Source organism: Crocodylus porosus, unplaced genomic scaffold (genome assembly GCF_001723895.1).
Source record: "Crocodylus porosus isolate Cpor-Errol unplaced genomic scaffold, CroPor_comp1, whole genome shotgun sequence".
Taxonomy (NCBI): Eukaryota; Metazoa; Chordata; order Crocodylia; family Crocodylidae; genus Crocodylus; species Crocodylus porosus.
The window spans coordinates 9597969-9618628 of record NW_017728942.1 but is presented as its reverse complement, the minus strand read 5'-3'; the positions used below and the strand labels follow the sequence as shown (position 1 = coordinate 9618628).

At 45.1% G+C, this 20660-nt stretch overlaps 1 protein-coding gene across 3 annotated transcripts in view; it reads right to left on the bottom strand.

Annotated features, from left to right (window-relative positions):
• COL20A1 (collagen type XX alpha 1 chain) overlaps window positions 1-20660 on the bottom strand; it is a 79433-nt gene that overhangs the window by 22795 nt on the left and 35978 nt on the right. For all 3 annotated transcript variants that reach the window (XM_019548259.1, XM_019548261.1, XM_019548260.1), the window contains exons 16-23: window positions 20224-20356; window positions 14801-14943; window positions 13791-13920; window positions 13236-13292; window positions 8875-8913; window positions 6995-7133; window positions 4003-4145; window positions 3500-3609 (exon numbers count right to left, since the gene is read on the bottom strand). In XM_019548259.1, coding sequence (XP_019403804.1) covers window positions 3500-3609; window positions 4003-4145; window positions 6995-7133; window positions 8875-8913; window positions 13236-13292; window positions 13791-13920; window positions 14801-14943; window positions 20224-20356 — 894 coding nt within the window. The remainder of the gene's footprint in view (window positions 1-3499; window positions 3610-4002; window positions 4146-6994; window positions 7134-8874; window positions 8914-13235; window positions 13293-13790; window positions 13921-14800; window positions 14944-20223; window positions 20357-20660) is intronic.

The window sequence follows — 20660 nt, the reverse complement described above, 5'->3', positions numbered from 1 at the left end:
TGGCTTTTAGTCAATTAGAGGTGAACACCATTTTTTAAATATTGAAATGTCACCAAAAATTGGGGGACGAGATCTCAGGAACAATTTTTTTAAATAACTTTTTTTTTTTTTGAAAACCAGCTTGAAATTTTTCAATTTTGAATTAAAAAAGAAAAGTGAGAGGGGAAATTCTTCCCCTTCTTTTGACTTCATCTAGTTCTGCTCTCCCTGTCAGCCTGGTCCAGATTTTAACTGGAAACCTTAGGGTGTAAGGACAGGACACCCCATTAGCAGTCCATGAGTCACGTTCTGCAGGGCCTTGGAAAACAACTTTATTGTAACACAAATTCCTCATTTCCTGCCAGACATGAGAATGCAACGCCTCTCTTTTATATTCCCCTGGAGCTATTCTACAACTCCAAGTTATTGTTCTGCTTGCAAAGTGATTATTAATGGCATTGATAGAGAAGTGGGATGCAAAAGAACGGTTTTCCCCTCTGCATATTTGACACAAAACAAAGCAAAACACTTAAGGAGGTGAAAAAGCATTCAGCACATTTAGGTAATAAGCAAAACAGCACGTCCAACCAGATGGAATATGACTTTAAATCCACGCTACTTGTCTCTGCTTTCAAAACACACTTAAGCCACCGACGACACTCCAGCTTGGAGTGAGACTGAAATCCATGCCTTCATTGTGATAATTATACTACAGTACAAACGTTGCATTTCTCTGTTGGCACAGCACAGCTTTGGGATGTTTGGGCAGGCTACAAGGTCAAAAATGCCTTGCCGACCAGACTTGCAATCAGGAGTGAATCCAAGTTTAATCCAGATGCAACTTATGGGTCTGGCTGGATTTGCAGCTCTGGTTCAGTCCACAGTCGGGAAAGGATCCCAGCTATGAGGCTAGATTAGATACCCCACAGCACTGGGGTCTTTGAATCTCGGTTTAGGGTTCGGGTGTCTCACTCTTCTTGTTTTTATAAATCAATTTACTAGAGAAACCGATCTGCCCACTCTCAGCACCAAGCGCGTTAGATCTAGCAATGATATTCCACCAAAAAAAAATTTTCTAATTGTGTCAAGTCCAGTTAGCTGGAAAACTCACAGGAAGTTTAAGCACAGGAGCTTGAAACAGACTGCCTTTGACAATAATTCAGTATAGAGAGAGATGAAGTTAAGACAGGATCAAAGGCCAAAATGAACCCTGTCCTTTAGTAGACCACACTAGATTTAAGATGCTGCCACCAGCAAAGACAGGTAATATTAAAACACCACGTGGTCATAGATGCTGGAACACAGGGCAGAAGGGGATGCTTATATGCATATCAAAGTGGACTGAGAAACTATAGTGCAGACACACATTCAAATGAGCTTTTTAAGCTCTGGAAGATGTATAGTGAAACAGGACCCTGAACAGTTTATCCAGTGCCATAGGGAAAGACGTGAGACAGAACATGACTGTCCTCTTTAGAAGGCACTAGCATACGAGGGACTTCCAGACTGACACGGGAAAGCAGTCATTGAATGCATCACCATGGGACAACGGCCGTTACCTGCAGGGCATCAGCAGTCAGCCCAGGTCGAGGGGCAGAGGCCAGGAGCCCCGACAGCGTATTCTTGGCCAAAGTAACACTGCTTCATTGCTGTAATCCCGCGAACTACATCTGCTTAGTTTGGGCCTAAACTGCAGGTATTGTGCAGACCCTTCCCTTAATCAGGTTTGCTCTCTCCTGAAGGCACGGGGCTTTTCATTAGAACATGCAGGACTTGGACCGCAGCTGGGGGGAAGCCACTGTAGTGATCCTGGAGAGGAAAAAGCAATCAGGACCCATGGTAGAGATGATCTCTTTTATTAGACCAACCTGATTTTTGCAACAAAAAAAATTCTTTAATTGCAAGCTTTTGGGCACAACCACCCTTCATCAGGTGTTGGAGAAAGGATTGCAAAAGTGCTCCTGAGTAGAAATGAAAGTTCATCTTTCCTAGGAGAGTTAAAGGTGCAATAAAATCTCCTGTTTGAAACGGTTCATGTTATGCAGGTTAGGCTCAAGGAAAAGTTGGAATAGGCTGTTTGCCTGGAAGTTGTTTGTTGGTAAGCAGGATGGATTCATATTTCTCTGAGGCTAATATGCATATAAAATGAACTTTTCCAAACCGATTTTACCACCTTCAACTCTCCTATGAAACCTGAATTTTCATTTCTACCCAGGAGAACTTTTACAGTCTTTTCTCTGATGCCTGATGAAGGGCATTTGTGCCTGAAAGCTTGCAATTAAAGAATATTTTTTGCAAAAAAAAATGAGTTGGTCTAATAAAAGATATCACCTCTACCATGAGTCCTGGTTGCTTTTTCCTCTAGACCAATGCAGCTACAACCCAGATACCTCTGGAGAGGAACGTGCTTTTCTGACCTCTTGCAGGAGACATTCAGAAACCAAACACCTGAATGAGGCAGTCGCCCGCAGAAAGCCCGAGGCTGGCGGTGCAAGGAGTTAAAGATAAGTTACTGCACTGCCCCCAGCTCTCTCCTGCACTTCTCCCTCTTTATTGCCAAATCCAATTTGTTACTGCCCTGAAAGCTTTTAAACCTCCCAACGTCACGCTCCAAGCTAACTCACTGAGCTGCTCACCATTTCTTCCACGCGCCCCTCCATGGCTCTCCACCAACAAGCCTCATTTTTTCATTTCAACCTAAGACTTCAAGGCAGTTAAGTATCTGGACCTTCAGGAGATGGCTAAATTCCCCTCGAAATCAATGTTACATTAGGAGTCAGGCACCTAGGTGCCTTTGTGGATTTGGGTTTATGTATCCAGAAAAGAAAGGACTGTTTGGTTAACACAGCTTCTCCTGTGATGCTTTTTCTCTGCACCCCTGGAGCTACCAGGCTGCAGCCAGAAGGGAAGCGTGCATTGCAATGAATAAGTCAGTTCAGAGAAACAAGTCAGGGGCAACATTAAATCAAAGTGGATGAATTGAAGGAGCACGGTAGCATTTATCACACATCCCTCAGGGAGAAAAATACATATTTTTCAGAGAGAGGTTATAACTTTACCAACACGTATATATGAAAATATATAAAATATATATATTGTACAAAACTGGCAAAATTTCATATTTAAAAAAAGGTGTGGGGGGGGAAGAACACAGTTCACCATACCAAACTTATTCCACTGCTCTAGTGTTTCATGCATCTACCAGATACTATCTTTTAAATGCGAAAATTAGCCAAGTTTGTAATGTAGCAATATATTTTATATACTCGCACACGTATATTAAAACATGTAAGTAGATCAAGCTTTTTTCTTTTTTTTTTAAACTATGTGGAAAATACATATTTTTCATATGGGATGACCCAAAATGTCTTAACAGCGCAACTCCAGTAATTGTTACTGATTGATTTAGCACATGCTAATAACCACTTTTCAAAATGAATAATATATACTGGTTGCATTTTTTTTCTCAGCCTGCACTTGTGAGTTAATGAGCTAAGTCTCTCCCTCTCTTGATAAGGACCTTATGAAAGCTCCCATAGAATATCTTCTTCACTTCCTGTTGGTCAAAGATGACTTCCTGTAAATCAGTCTTGTAGTCATGATTGAAATAGGTCAAGGATTTCTTACTGGCTACAGGGGAAAATAGGACAAATAACAGCTTAGAATCAAAAGAGAATTTGATTTCACCTACAGTACGTTGCAAAAATTAATAAAGCAATACGCTTAAGCATGCTGAAATATTTCATACTTCACAATAAGAAGTTGTAAGACCAATAAAAGGAAAATAATAGTACAAGAATGCATTACAAAAGAGTGTAAAAGAAATCAGGGTTTTAGGGAGGATTTTTTTTTTAATTACATGGGGAAGCATTTTCAAATGTTACTCAAATGCTTCTCATCTAGGCTTGGTGCACACCACCTTTTCGCAACAAAAACTTCCAAATGACTAATGAAGGCAGGGGTGCTGCTCTTATAAAATGCATACATATACCTGAACCTAATCTACACCACGTGAAACCTTACAGTCAAGTATAACACCAAGGAGAGGCTGGAAGTCTTCGTCTGTTATCTGCCACACAGCAAAGGGCTCTTTAGGAGTCTCTGGCAGGAGCCGGAGGACGAAGCTGATGGTGTGCTCAGGTGGGATCCCAGGAAGGCGCGTTTCACTGGAAGGAAATAAGGAGAAGACGCTTCGGTGGTTTATGATCGTGATGCCATTGACAGATGTTCACTTAAAGGAGTGATGGGATCGACCCTGTGATCCCAATCACACCTCCTGCCATGCTACATGTGTATGACAAAACATGGCATTTTAGGATCAGGAATTGGGCCCTAATCATGCCCGACTTGCCAGTATAGAGGGAGCCTGGGATTATGATCCAAGGCTCTGTTTGCACCAGCAAAGCTGCTGACAATCAGCTAATTGTCATCTGGCTCTGAGGACCCAACGGGCCGGTTCGACCCCCCAGAGCTGGCCAGTGATCGGCTGATCACTGGCTGGATCGGGATCACACCAGAGCTGGGATGGGTATGGTCCACCCAGACACACATTCATTTTAAGGAGAGAGAGAAACCAGCCACAAATGGGAGACTCCTCCCTAGCTTGCTCCCATGGCCGTATGGCTGAGGGCAAGCAAAACTCGGGGGCATCTGAACCACAAGCCGCCGGGCTTGGGCCTGCACATAGGATGTCCGCCAAATGATTTGGAAACACCTGAAACCCCAGGTGGGGTGGAGGTTATTTGTTGGTAGTAGGGCCACATATGTTCTTGAATGACTCATGGGTTTGGCTGATTTCGCTTGGAACATTAAACAATTTACTAAATAAAATAAAATAATATCATGACTGGTTTTGCTTTTTGCCATGCCATTAATTGCCTGAATGCATGGCCAGGTTACGCTTTAAGACACAGTTACCTTGTCCATTGTATCTTAAGTGTAACGTCTACCAGAGACCGGAGAGTCAGGGGGTAACCTTCCACCGGCCTGGGAGCAAAACTGAGAGGTGTGGGCTTCAGAGGCACAATGGCTTGATGTGAATCAAAGCAAGGGCCAAAGCCTCTCTTAGCACAACTCTGTTAAGACTGAAGGAATTACTCCACTAGAGTATTTCGTCCACATTTTGCATACTCCTCTTGGGTCTTGATGCTTGATTTTGAACACAGCGCTCAAGACATCACAATGGCTTTTTTCATAATGCCACAAGGAAGATCCAGGCACAGTTGTTCCCGTCAAGCTGTTACTCCTTGAGTTGGCTCAGGGTTTGCTGAAGAGGCAGCAGAGGCAGCCCTTCCTCCTTCCATATAGACCACTCTAGCAGCTTATGAAGCAACTTGGATGAGTCCTGAAAGAGTCCCACCCACCCACATCTCATCTTGCTGGGACCCTTTGACCCCAGCTGACTTTCTGCCCCAGCACAGGGGGCTGGACTTGATCTTCGAGGTCCCTTCCAGCCCTAATATCTATAAAATCTATGAATCTCCTTGTCAAGAAGAACAACTGAAGGATGCATGACATAGGAAGCTGTGAAAGACCTGGGAGCCTTAACAGAGATGCTTAAAAGTCCTCTACAAACAAAAAAACATGACCCATATGAACATCATGCCAGCCACCTACACCCAAGGTATAAAACTTGGAGCTCAAACACAAAAACCTTGAAAATGCAAATCCAGATGTGGATTCCTGGCAGGGTCCAGCTTTCTTTTCAAGATTGCTGTTTCAAACTTATGAGAAAACACTTCATTTATGCAAATGTCACTTAAGAGCTACAGATTAAAACTTAACGAGGTAGGTAGAATTAGCAGTCTGAAACACATTCTTAATCTGCATGGGACACATCTGCGTGGACAGATGCACAACTCATCGTGCATCTTTTCAGCACTGACTCAGAACTAGCATCAAGTTCTTGTTTCTCTTTTCTCCGAGACATAACGTCCTTGGAAGGCTATACTCGTGTGCCTGACATCCCCCCTGCTTAAACAAAAGGATTTGCCCATGATTTTCTGACTACTTAGACCAAAGAGCCTTCTGAATCTCCTCCATTCTGTTTACTGTAAGAAGCTTTGCTTCTTTAAATAAGATTAAAATGATCCCAGTGCCACAGTAATTAGGCTTAGAAATAAAATAAGACTGAATATTAAGAGTCAAAATCTACCCTGATTTCTGTGCTATAAAATACAATTAAGGTCACAGAGGGGGCATGGAATGACAGCTTGTCCGTTACGACGTTCGGGATTTGGAAAGGAGCTCATCGAAAAGCAAGCGCAGTGAAACCGTTAGTTAATACTTCTCGTCAATAAAAATCAGCCCACTCACAGCAACCACAAAATTGCCACTTTACAATATTAATTGTCTGGCTCCAATCCAGGAACACTAGGAGAAGGGTCTAAAATATGGTCTTGTGCCAATCTTGTTTCCGGTTGGGACAGTTGCCTCCAAGTTTGATCTTTTCAGTCATGGGGTTGAGGGTTAAAGAAGCAAGTCTCCAGCCCAACAGATGAGAACTGAACAGAAGTCTCTGTTTATCATAGGCTATCTCCAGGCAGTTAATAATACTGGACAGAAGGGCGATGGAAAGCCGGCTGCTAAGTCCCCACAGATGTACAAAATCTGAGCATGGCCTTGCATAAACTCAGTGCTCTGATCAACCCATTGCATGCAATTAAATCCTGCATGAGAGACCGCATCTTCTAACCCATTTAGAGGCCCATTTAAGGGGTTAATTTATGTGTTACCACATACACACAGCCCCCATGGAAAGAAAAACTCTCCAATACCACTTTCAATCTCCACACAATGGGCTCCTGCACTAGGCAATTGCCAATCGGGGGTTTGCAATGAATACCCGCCCTCACCCGTCAATCGTCCGTCATTGCTGCTGGCCAGCGCTAACGTTTGTGCATCGCATAGCTAATGAGCAGTTGCTGCGACAGATATGGTCTGAAGTGCGTTTGCATGGGCAGCTGTACAATTCATGGAGCAACTTCCCCTGTTCACATCCACCTCTCCAAGCTACCTGGTTCTCCGGGTCAGCTGAGTATCTCTGAACAAAGTGTAAGTCCGGGAGCCACTGAACACATACGGTTCCATAGCCACTCCTTTAACGGAGGCATATTCCTTCTCCACCAGTCCAAAAGCCTCCATTATATCAAATCCTGGAACAGAGAGAGGTAAATTAAGAAACATTTAGAAAGAAAAAACTTTTTTAAGTGGTCTACCTGAAAACTGACTGCTCTTTGTTACTTCCAAGGGCAAGTGCATTCGAGGAAGGGAGAGGGCTCTACGCATGAGTCAACAGCCCGACTGCATTTGGATTTGGATCCTTTACCAACATCTGCCACCAAATTGTCTCTTTGTCTTAGCAGAAAATGTGCACAGGTCTATTTTCCAGAGGCGAGTGACTGAAGAGCAGACAGTTTCCAAGATGGATTTGCAAAAGAGACCAAAACCCACGGATCCCACGCAGAAAATTGCAAATTTTCTCTCTTGGGAGCAGAGGGAGCAGAGCACATGCACTTCTGAAACTCTGGCCCTCAATATCTCTTGCTAAAAGTCTGGAGCTGGGAACAAAACATTTATCGGCAAGGTGAGTTAGATGTAATGCAGCCCCTTCTCAGCATCGGATGAAGTAAGCCCTCTGCTTACAAAACTTAAGCTATACATTTGTGATTTAGTTGGTCTATAAAGGTGCAAATCTGCCTTGCTCTATACCCTTGGAATTATGTTTTTTCAAAGCTCCAAAATGAAAAAGTGTGTGTGTGTGTGTGTGTGCGTGTACACATACACACACACACACACACACACACACACACACATAAGTCTCTTTGAAAAAAGAGGGTTTTAATACATTCAAGTTTTTCAACTTGATGCAATATATAATCATCAAAGAAGTGGAATCAGTCCAGTAATTGCTTGGGGAGGGGGAGGTGGGAAGATCATTATCTTTTGCTCTGAAATTTGTCCTTGCATAGGCAAGAACCATGAAAGTTGGAAAATAATTTTAAAAATTAAGTATTTCCATTTCTCTCCCTATTCTTCAAGCACTACACAGAGGTGACCGGTTTCAGGCAGTCTACAAAGATTCTCCCCTGACATCTTTGACATCTCATCTGCGGTTTCACATAGCTTCATCGCTCTTCCCGATCTGTCATTACAGCTCTCTGAGTCACTTTCTCATTTCAGATTTTAATATGCTCAGGCCTTGCAATTGCAATTCTTTTTTTAGTTTATCTGAACTTACAGCAGGCTGGGCTGAAGGGGGCATGTAGTGGGGGGAGAAGGAGAGAACTAATTCATTATAAATAGGAAAAGGAGCAAGTTCCTGCCTCGTTCCTCACTTATGATTTACTGCACCTCAGTTCTGGCTGCTGTTCTGGCTTAGGGCTGCTGGGGGATGCACTTTTATGATGCAGGATTAAAGAGTTCATCTGGTGAGCCTGATCCGCCTCAGAGTCACCTACCTCTGAATCCTGGAATTACCACCCCATTAAAATGTGCATCAGAGACAATAATATAATGTTTATATGTGAAATGTAAGTTGCAGTGATGACCACATTATCCATTGGATCTGCCAGCCCAGAGATGATGCTAAGACAAAGGGCCTCAATGGTGCCGGGTGTTTGCTAATGTTTGCCCCGAAGTTTATGGCTTGGTTATTTTGGTTTCTCCATGGAGAGACTGAGCTGCTTTACAGATTAAAGGGGGACAGAGGTACTGATGTGGCTTTCTTTACTGTTGCATCTGAAAACCTGACAGTGGTTAACATGCATATTCTTACCGCACCCCTGTACTCCCCACAGTGCTACTCAACAGCAAGGCTTGTTAGTGAATAGACAGGATCAGTCTGTTTTCACATTCATGGCCGAACACAACTGAGGCTTAAAACTCCTAAGATACCTTGTAGAGATCCTTTGACAGAGTTGAGAGTGGGGCAAGCTGCAAAAAGAAAAAAAAACACACACACAAGGGAAGGGGGGAGGAAGCTGATGAGAACCCAAGCAAGACAAACACGGTATATGAAGGAAGCAGAGGAATGAAAAGCCCAGGAAGACACTATATCATGAAATATATATTGTTAGATTTATCAGTACATTTTGGTCAATTCCTCCAAGCCAAGCCCAGTCTGAGGGTACACTGAGGATTACATTTATCAGTGAGCCAATAGTCATGTATTCTTCAAAGGCTTGAGGACATATCCCTTAGGCTAAGTACAGACAGTCAAAAAGCCTGAGATTGAATCAATTCAGTCTTTGCAGGTTAGTCTAAGCTATGTAGACTGAACCGATAAGCAAGTGAACAGACATTCACGTTTGATTCTGGAAATGCAGCCACATGCCTGCAGTGGCCCAGGCCAAAAGCTGGGGGGTGCTAGAGCACACCTCCTTGCTGGGCTGGAGCAGACAGCTTGGACCAATGCTAGCCCACCCCCCTTGCAAGGAGGGTGGTTGCAGGGGAGGTGCAAAGCATCCTGGGATGCTGGGGGACTGTGAGTTAACTTGAATCTGGAGGGGATCTGGGACAGAAGTCCAATAAACCAATTTAAATCAGTGAAGTCTGATATTAAATCCATCCAGATTTATCTGAAACCAGTTTGGGCCATTCTGAAAGTGGTTTACGGGCACTGAACTTCTGTTGTGTTACAAATTTGAACCAGTTTCCAATCACTTATACCAGTTTATGCATAATTTCTGTCCTGAGCCCTACAGATTTCTCACTCGTCCATGAAAAATCAGGTCAGCAAAAAGAAACGGTATATTCTCATAGCCAATCTGCACATGCAGAAGATAGTGATATGCAGGGTTTTACATGGGTCAACCATGAAATTATTTCCCCCTCTCATCATCAGGCTTCATTATACCTTTTTATTTTGAACTAATCAATCTAGTACTGCTGGTCCATTACAATCTTAAATGTGGTCATAATTTGCTCATCCTGGAGGTAATTCTGGTCAGCCACAATCTAGATGTCAAACCTGTTTGAAGGAATGCAACTGTCTGCCCATTTTTGTACCCCGAACTCTGATTCCACCTTCGCAAACATATCTCCCCTCATCTTTATAAGATGGTAATTCATGCTGAGATTCTCCAAGCTATGGAGACAAACAGCTGTGCATGCATTTACAGGCAAAAGTGCATGTGTATTCCCAAAGGGAAAAACTCTGCACACGTATCATGCACCTCTGTACATCTGGGCTGATGCATATTCTTTCATTGTTATAGACACTCGGTAATTAAACTTGGAAACTTGCACATCTTTGGCAAACCTCTGCAGTTCACCTTTATAGGGAATCCCCTGCTAAATTCTAGAACATCCCTGAAGCTGCATGTGTGAAATGCAGCTCATACAAATTGAGGACAAAAGACTGGGATCAAAGGCTCTTTGGTGAAGAGCTTGAGTTATAAATGGTTTGGGTAAAGGAGTGTTTTAAGAATTAGTGCGCGAGTGCTCCTTTCAATTATTTGTTGCTGTTTAAATCCCTGGCCATAGCTGCCAGATGGAGCTGGGACAAGGAGAATGTTTGATGCAAAAAAAAAAAAAAAATCAGTGATGTCCCTGAAAATCAAGGACACTTGAGAAGATGGACTATTTAATAAATGGCTTTTTAGGTCAGTATTTTAACGCAGTTTAGCTGCTCATTATATTAAGGCTTCATTAAAAACATTCTGTTGCTGTTATTACATCCTAGGGCATTTGACAGCTCTACCAGACCGGCAGGGCTTCCAGTCTTCAGTACCTGACTTCTGTTAACAATGTAAGAAATGGTGGGGGAGAAAAGGTCCTTCCCTTCTCCTCCACTTCACAAGCATGGGGGCATTTTAAAAGCCCAGTTACACTGCATTTATTTCCACCCTTTCCCATCCACCGCTTTGTGTCACAGGCGGATAGTGCCATGGTGTTCCTGGGTAGGACACGAACTCGGTAGCTCTGGTACTGGCAGCTGCAGGGAATGCAGAATCTAAGCCTGGGACCGTTTTCCATGCTTATTTTCACCTACATTGGTGTAGGCTCATGGAAATGCCAGCTTTGCCTTCTTGGGAGATTCCCATTGAATCAAGACTAAAAGCAATAGGGGAGCCACAGAAAGCTGCTAGGATCCCAACCAAATCGGCCCCATCCCTGGATGATCTACATGGCTCACCCCTCGGCAGGTCTTCGGCCACCACCTCTCTATCAGGACGGCATCATTCATCTCTTCCACTCAGACTTGGAGCTGGGTGGTAGGTCCTATGTACCAACTGTGGTTTTCTCAATAAATCTATTACTACACCCTGCAATTCTGTTTGCTTTGAGGCCACTGCAGCAGCAAGTAGCAAATACACAGCTTTCTTCGTCTATCACTTATTGAGAACCAAAGCATGTCAGAGGACGCCTAAAACAATTTCGACAGGTTATATGCCTGCTGGCTTAGCAGGTGTTTAACCATTTTCCATCTGAACTCCATAGGAGGACTAACTCCTTCGATCCACTCCATGCTTATGGACCCTCCCTGGCCAAACCTTGACCACTCACCTCTGCTTTGCAAGAACCTGCGTGCTGTTTTATAGCCCTCTAACCTGCCAGCTCCCAGATGGAGCAAGACACAGCTTGGATACAACATCTCCCAAGCCAACACGTAGTATTTAACCCAGTGCATAATTGTGGACTTCATTGCCACAGGATGTGGCGAAGGCAGATAGCACAGCTAGGTTCAGAAAGGGACCTGATACATTCACAGATGATACATCTATCTATTGATGGGTACTGAAAAGAAAGGTTGGAGATGTTTCCTACAGCATCTCTAAACCAATAATGGTGGATGCCAAGGATAGTGAATAGGGTTAGATCACTCTAAAGATACCCAGTTCAATGACCTCTCTCCATAACATCCATTCCTGCTACAGTTGGAGACAGCATACTGGGCTGGATGGACCGCTGGTCTGTCCCAGTATGGAACTTACTATATTCTTATGTTTCTAACCATTTGGCCCCTGGTCTTTTAGGTAGTTACCACAACTACAAGAGCCTCAGCAAGGACATCAGCCCAGGCCAATGCTCCAGGATGAGAGGCAAGAACTCAAAGTTGCAGTATTTTGGGTCTGGGATGTAGAGCAGACCATGAGTGTTTCCAAACACGATTGCCAGCTGCCATATAGGAGTGATGCAGGGTACCCAACAGTGACAAACATTTTAAGCCAAGTGGGGTAAAAATCACCATTTTCTAAACTGGCTACACTGGGGCATCTGGTCGCTATCCTTTCATGTGTGAGAGCTTGGGTGAGCTCACGAGTCCTTGCGATCCTTTTCTCCTTGTTCTTCCTACAGCTTCTCTTGAATTCAAGCCTGCCGGTGTACAACAAGCATCCTGCAACCTCAAATTGTGTCTCCCAATAGCTAGGTTAGCTACCAATATTCTCAGATTCTTATAGAGCAACTCTTACAGCACTTGCAAAGTTATTACATGTCAGCTGGACTTCTGTCACAGGCACAACTTGAAGACCCTATAGGATTTATTATCTTTTCTTTGGCTTTTTGAACCCCATCGGAAAGATGGTTCGCTATTAAATTCCACAGAGTGACTCATAAACCTCATGGGCTGTTATTTTCCATTTTAACTTCCACAGGACATTTGCATTACGGTCTAAGTATGCAAATCAATATGCAATTTAACAATAAGCCACTTGAAAATTTAGGCTGATGTGTTCTTTTGTTTGCTACAAACGATGATTTTCTCAGTTAATCTGCTTCCCCCCTAGATTTTCCCTAATAAGTATTAAAGCTGAAGTTCTATTAGCAGCATTTCAAATGGAGAGTTACATGCGCTGTTTCCACAGTATCTGTATTCTATAATTTGCTTTATAACAGCTTTTTTTATAGCCCTGCCTGTACAACATTTGTTCTTAATTCACTGGATAACATGCTTTACATCATGTAGCTTGCAAATGTAGCTGCATACACTCGTTAAATTTAATAACACGTTTTATTTGGGGCTTTAATTTAAAGTATTTCTGACATACATTTGTTGCTCTATTTTAGCAGAGTACATATGAACATGAACCTTTAAAGTATTGCCAGGAGCTCACTTTAAGGGACTCTAAGCCTGATGGTTTTACATGTGTTTTGCTTCTTGCTGGACAGACTCATGTCCCCTGTACCACTTGCGACCAGGGGAGAAATAACATATATCCCCCATCCTGCTTAAAATAATATGACCCAGACGCTGCACTTTTACTACTACAAGAGGATGTTTGGGAACTTCACTTTGAGCAAGGCTGACTTACCCTCCATTCTGAAGGGAAGAAATCCTCGTGTTGAAGGGAATTTAGTCAATGCAGAAGCTGGGGGGAAAAAACCATGTATTCATGAGTCCTGCTTCTGGAACTGGGATGTTTGGCTCTCTATTCTTCAAGGTCAATTAGCCTTCCCTGTGCCCTTTCCAAAGGCAGTCATGTCTCAAAAACACCATGTTAGTTGGGCATATTGTTTGAGCGGCACCTTGTTCCAAGCCAAACACCTTTAGGCTTCCCCTTGCTCACCTTTTCAAAGAGGTTAATATTTGCAAAAAGGCAGAGGGGACATAAGTCCCTTTGGGTACATAATTTTTAACCCTGAATATTCTTTGGCCTAGCTTCAGTGTCTGAAGGACTGAGTGTGGTCACACATACAAAGTCCTGGCACTTCTCACGGCCTGGCCCTGCCATATAACAGTTAACATTGCTTTCCCCAGGCTTTTAGCCTTCTCATCTAACGGGGACAATGATTGTACCACGCAGTGGGGATCTATGGATAAAAGGAAAGATGCATATGGGATAATGAGTGACTGCCCAGTTGCTTACCAGTTTGGCCAGTAGTGGATACGGTGTCGCTCTCTCCTGTGTTGTGGATGGCAGAAACCATCACCTTGTATGCCGTGCTGGGGAGCAGAGACTGAAGGGTCACACCGCTACTTCTACCAGAAGCTATTATCTACAGTGGGGAGGAGACGAATGGATTATGCTCAAGCAAAATTCTCGTTTAGGCTTTTATTCCAACGCAGATACAACACAAAGCATGCGAGCTATCCAGGACTATAGAAAAACCCTACATCTCCCATCCTTAGTATCCTGCTGAATCCACTTTGGATTCACTTCAGGTCATCGGAGCAGATTCTCAGCAGTGCAAAGGGCTGTTATGTGTCCGATTTCCACCGAAAGGGAGAAGAAAGAGAACTGGCTTCATTTTCCTATGGAAGCTAGAGACCGGAGGAAGGGCAGTCATCAAGGCTGATCAAGATGCGGAGTGGTTCTTCATAGGGCAGGTTCTGTCCAGAGGACTTTAAAACTTCCTTATGACCCTGCAGTCTCTCTGCATCCAAGCGGAGAACCTAAGCATTAAAGAAAAATGCGCAACCCCTCTAGGTCACAGGGGTAGGACTTTTGTCCTTAATTCTCCATCGCTCCAGTCTAGGGAGGAAAGGGGATGCTCGGAAGAGAGATTTTGAGATGAATTCTACTGATGTCTTGTATAGAAAACCCCAAAAGGAGCCTAAAAGGCTTTGGGTCAGACACAATTGGAGAACCTCTTCCTAGTCAGTCAGACAGAGGAAGTGGGATCACTTCTGAGCATCAAATTCCTTGCAGTAACGGAGTTTCTGAGCAGCAGAGACTCCCTACGCCTGAAGACGGGCGACTCCACTGAAAGTTTGCCAAGAACTTTTTTCCAACTACTCAGCCAGTCTAATTAAAGAGATCGCATCTGCTCATAAAACCTCTCCTGCCTATGTCCTTAGACCAACACGGCTACAACCCAAAAACTCTGGCCTTAATGGAGTTACATCTGGCACGAAGCCGACTTCCAAAGCACTTACTGTTTCCCGAGCGCTGTCGTCAGATTTGGGGGCATAGGTCACTCTGTAGTGCTGGATGCGGCCGTCTGGGGGTGTCCAATGGATCTGCAGGCTGCTGGTGGTCTCCGAATCGATGAACAGGTTGGTGGGTGGATTCCTGGAACCTGCAGCAGGAACAAAGACGAGGGATCCTCACTGTCCGGATCATTGGTACTTGCTTCCCTGCTCTTTTGCTATAATAAGCAGAGGTGTATATGGAGATGGAGATATTGTAGAGACTGGGGGGAGGAGAGAGCAGATATTAGAGAAGAGGACATTGCCTGGGAGTTTAGACAGGCCTCAGCAGAGAAGGAAGAGAAACCTGGGGGATGAAAGAAACACTTTGGAAAGGAGAAGGGAATTCTTGGAGCATAAAAAAATATATTCGTGTATCCCCTCCTTTCCCAACATGTGTATTGGATCAGGAATATCATGGAGGATAGACCAAGCAGTGCATGATCTGATGAAGCTAGTCCTCCCTCATGCCACCCCCATCCTGTGCATCTCACAAAGTCACTTCATACTGCTGAGCTTGTTCTCAGTGAGAGTCTTCCAGTGGCAAAGGCAGGGAGTTAATGACTTATGGCATCAGCACCAGTCCTGGTGGGCAGGGTAACTGTGAAGCCCCTAGTTTCTGGACAAGCCCCTAGTTTCTGGACTGGGAGAGATAATGACGATAATAATTAAGACTTGCATCGTAGTGGACATGCTGCAAGTGTGGGGTTAACATAGATGGTAGGGCTGCATGGTACAAGGCAACACAGTGCACAAGGCTTGAGGAAGAAACAGGGGGTCACCCACATTTTACCAAAGGGTTACTTGCCCTACGCACAGAGACAGGGCCTCGTCTTCAAACCCAGGAAGGGAAGAGAGTTGTACTAAGAAGGGAAAGGGAATCTAAGAGAGACTAAAAATTGGCAGCTCTGCCCAGAGGAGAACCAAGGACAGGGCTGCTTCCAGGGCACGAGATCTCTCCTCTCCAGCTTCATCTGCAGCATAAAAATCCCACTTTCTGGCCACGCGACCTTAATACATGCTTTGCATGAACTGGAAGCTCATTTGCATTCTCATTGATTCCCTTTCCACTTTCTGGGTCAGATAAGCTTGGTGGTGCTGAAACCAAATGAAAAATTATTGACTGAGCATCAAAGCTGTTGCTACACGCCATCCCCAGGTGAAGCAGGCAAAGAGAAACTGAAGCCTGTTTGCTCCATGACGGGGGGGTGGGGACAGCCTGCCTGAGCCCAGATCAGGTGCCCAATTCACAAGCAAATAGAAAACAAAACAAATGGGCGGGGGACCCCCAAATAAACCAAACATAAAAAAACCCAAAAGCAAGCAACCAACCCTGCTCATCTTTGTTCATAAGATTAAAAATTTCCAGCAGAATCCCAACAATATGTGCCCCGTGCTTTCCTTATTGCAAGTTCATCCAGCAGGAGTAGAGATCTCATATGGGGAAAAAGAGCCTTGTCCACACACCAGTGCTCCCTGCAAGAGCTGCCCTGGGGTAAGATCAAGGGTGAAAACAATCCATGCATGCAAACCAGCGTGTGGCAGCATGCTCTTCCAGTTGCACTATCCCCTAGGGCAGCCACAAATTAGCCCTACGCCCCAGATGCCGTTCCAATCCCCTTCCCCATCCGATCGCTGCTCTGCTTTCTGCTCCCTGCCTTGCACTCCCTGCCCCGTTTGCTGCTCGGCTTTCTGCACCTGCATCATGCACAGAGGCTACCCGTGCTGGAGGTTGGCCACCTCTGCCCTACAATGCGCATCTACCATGCAGTGCTGGGCAGAGATACCCAAAGTACCTCTGAAAGGTTTGCTCAGGCTCTGGAAGCTGTTTGCTTGCATCAGTGCAGGAGTCTGCACAAGCTACTACTGAGCTCTGCTGAGATGCAGGGTCGACTAGCCCAGGTGGCCTGTCACCCAAGGGTCCGGCTGTCTCTTCACAGCACTGCATTGCAGCATGCAGGATACCTCCAATTACACCCTGGCCCGTCCTGAATCTCTCCCAGGTTTACGGGCTGTGTTGACCACGACGTTCAGCTAAGATGAACCCCAGATTCCCCTTAGTCTTGCAACCTTAAGAGACTGGCTGAGTTCTTCCAAGAAGAGGCTGTTTGAAAGCTCCCAGGGGCCGGCAGAAGTTGACAGCATGGATCTCATAAAGAAAGGAAAGGTCACATTCCCAGGTTGCCCAGGAGGAAACCAACACTTCCAGCACAGCGGTGCCATCTGCACCAGCATCCTGTGCTGCCCCAAAACTTCCCCCAAGCTTTCCTCCTCCACAGCAGGGCCGCCGGCTGCCTGACTCCTCAGGCTAATCGTAAAACCCACACGTCCTCAGATAACAGTGAAGCCCCAGAGACCTCTCTGTGCTAAGTAGCACCGCTGCCCATTTCAAACGTCCTCTCCTAGGTTCATCCAATCCATCACTATTATGTGCACAGTGTATACCCTGGCTGAGAAATAGCCTGGCTTCTTCCCAACATCTCTGCTCCTCACCATAAGTCATCTTCACCTTCTTTACCAACCATCAGCTTGCTATTTCTATCCAGGCTCTGCTCCTGGGAATCTCAGCTGCTTTGATCTGTATTCAGTTCCCAACCCATATAATTTACCCTGGCAGTGATGGAAACCTGGATACTTGAAGTAGAGCCCTATGTTTGGAAAAATTAGCCCTGTGGTCTTGGGGCTTCACTGGGAGGCTGGAAAGATGTATGGAAACCCCATCAAGAGCAGCAGGGAATAATGTGGGGGTGCTGCATCCTTGGTGAGTGTCCTAAGCATTGGGCTATGGGGCAAGACGGGGTCTCCAGCTGTGTTTTGTGGCTCTGTCCTCAAAGATAATCCCCCTCTTTCCCCAGAGGGGATATTCAGTGAATTCAAGTGCGATGTCCACATCATTCCCAGCAGCTGAAATCACACTTTCCAACAATTTACTAAAAAAAATCCCAGCCCAACTCAACAGCAGAGGGCAATGCTGAGTAGTGGGTGATTTAGGATCCTGCTTCTCATAACCAGCTTTCCCTGAACACAATCCATGTCCCCCTGGACTGAGCATCGAGCTGGGATGTGGTTGTAATTAAGATGAACTTAGTGCTCTTACCTCATCCCTTAGGAAGGAATATAGGTTCACTTCACAAAACCAGCACACCGAGGCAGGTATTTCACTGATTCGATTTTTTCCAAGGGGAGGATATTCAAGGGAGAAGCAGAGCTTGAGGGGAGCTTGTGTTACTGATGTTCCCCATTGTGTTTTCCTTCAATGACTTCCCTTAAACCCTTAAAGTACTTAAGTACTTAAAGTGGTTTTTTGCAAGGTTCTCCATACAACACCATTTTAAAAAGTAAAAAAAAAAAAGCCTTCATGGCTGAAACTCTTCCATGTTAAAGGGGCGCTGACAAGAAAGGGAAAAGAAAAACCAGCAATGGAGTCCCCTTCCATCCCCCACATCCACTGCATTTTGCACTTTGCTCTGGCACCAGGCACTAGTTTGCAGAGATGAAATGCAGCAGAGGGCTTGCAAACTGTCTGAATTGCTGGTGCTTTCTCAGGTCTGGGACAGACATTGCGTAAACTGGTTCGACCCAAATCAGTTAAGTCTGATACTACATCCAACCAGGTGCATCTCAAACCGGTTTCAGCCATGTTCATACTGGCTTATGTGCATTGAACATCTGTTCTGTTACAGGTTTAAACCAGCTTCTGATCACTTAAACCATGTTGTGTGTCATGTCTGTCCCTAGCTTCAGCCTCCAGACTTGGGTTATAAAAGTGGAGCAGAACCAAAGAAGCTTTTCCTGGTTCAGTCTGAAACCCAAAACCTGTGTCTGCCTTGCCTAGCACTTTCTTCACCAGGACACCCACGGCCTGAGCCATTTTCCAGCCAGTGGGACCACAAGCCTCTTCAGCAAGGAATAGGGAATACAGGCTTAGCAACGTCCTCAGCCTGTCGTTGAAGCCCGATACCAGTAGTTGCAACACAGACCATTCGCAGTGGTCCATATGATGTGGATCTGCTCTGTTATTTTATTCCTCAGACTTCAAAACATACCCAGCTGTTTGATGAAGCCTCTAACTAGCTGCAATTGTCCCTTTGTCTTATAGACCACTATGGTGCACTGCATCTGTTGCATTGATTCCCATTTTTGCTGTGCAGCACTGTAAGGCCCAGCTAGGGCAGGTTTCTGCCAGAACATGTTGCTATTATTTTATTATTCATTATTAATAAAACCAGGGCTTTCGATTCCAAGACAGCCATTTACTCTGATCTTCATCAACTCAGAAAACACACTACGGCAGCTAAACAAGTTTACTCTGCAAATAAAGTTGAGAACTAAGGCGGCAGTGGAACAGGAGATGGAGGAGACTGCGGATATTAAATGAATCGTGTTCCTTTCACTGCCAGCAAAGCCATTAGGTGGGGAGTATTAATTAGGAGAACCTTTGGGAATGCCGTTTTTTTTAACCTCCATGCAAAGCGAGATTTAGCTTCTTCCTCCAAGCAGCATTTGACTGCAGGGTTCGTTCTCATTTACGTAAGTGCCCCCAGTGCAGAGTGACTCAGCAATTAGGCACCCACCGGATTTTGCACCTTCCTTAATAGACAGCATTTTATAAGCAAGCAACGTGCATTAAGCAACTTCGACACGGCAAATTAAACACCCCGTGGTAAGTCGGGACAATCTGCTCCAATACGTGGTGTATTCTCTTATAGGGGTGGGGAGAAGGGAACAGAAAAAAGGACTGTGCTCTGCTTCAAGGGTACCAAATGCAATCGGCTTTCTTGCACAAGCTGCAAATGTGCAATGTCCCATCATCTGCAGCGGCAGGAGCCCACTTCAGTGGAAGGTAGGAAGCAGGCGGGGACTTGATGTGCAGTGGCACTTCCGTGGGAAACACAACGTCACTGGCTTCTCGCTCCGGTGGTACATCCAGCTAAAGAGCGCTGTTGTAGATCTACAGTGAAGTCTGTTAAGCCCCTGGGTGCCTGACCCTTGGATGGGCTATAATGTTTCCTTCCTGATTGTTTCATCAGCTTTCGAAAAGCCAGAGCCCTCATTACTGAGGAATAGTCCAATCACTCTGGGGGTTCATCTGTTGCTGGGTCTGATAAGAAAGGCATAATAATAATGTCGCCATTTCTCTTACCAGATACTGGAACGCATGCAATGTACCCAGCTTGCACCACCTTCAAAAGGGACTGGCTTTCAGAGAGGAGATGCTCAGGACCCAAAAGGTGGACATTCAAAATCAGCGATCCCTTTGAGAATCACAAACCCAAGGCTGCACATGCAGCAACGGTCACACCCAAGTGACCGACTCGCAACTAGTTTCAAGACATCTCATGGCCAGTTCCCTCCCCTATAACCACAGGACCCGTGCACTCATCACTCACTGGTCCTGTGCTGAACAGAGACTGTGTCGCTTCGTGCGCCATCCTTGTAATACGCCCACATCGATATCTGGTATTCTGTGTTCTTCTTCAGCCCTGGCAAAACAGCATTGGCCACGTTGCCAGCAACAGAGAGCTGTAATATGAAAGAGAAAGGTCTGTAAGTGGAGGTCCCAGGCAAGGGCAACGAGCAAAAAATGAAGCAGCAAAGGCTGAAGTCCCTTCATGGCAAGGGAAGCTCTTCTCTGGAGAGTCTCACTTTCTACAAAGAAGGTGACCTCCCGCAATAGCTTGCCCCACGGCCTCTCTGGGTAAGGAACCGAGCGTTTGCAGACATATGAAGACATGAGACGTTTCACCTGCAATCAAGGCTCTTCATTGTGATGTTCCTGCAGGTGCTGAGCCACAGTAGATTGGGGCTACCGCTTCCCAACTGGACT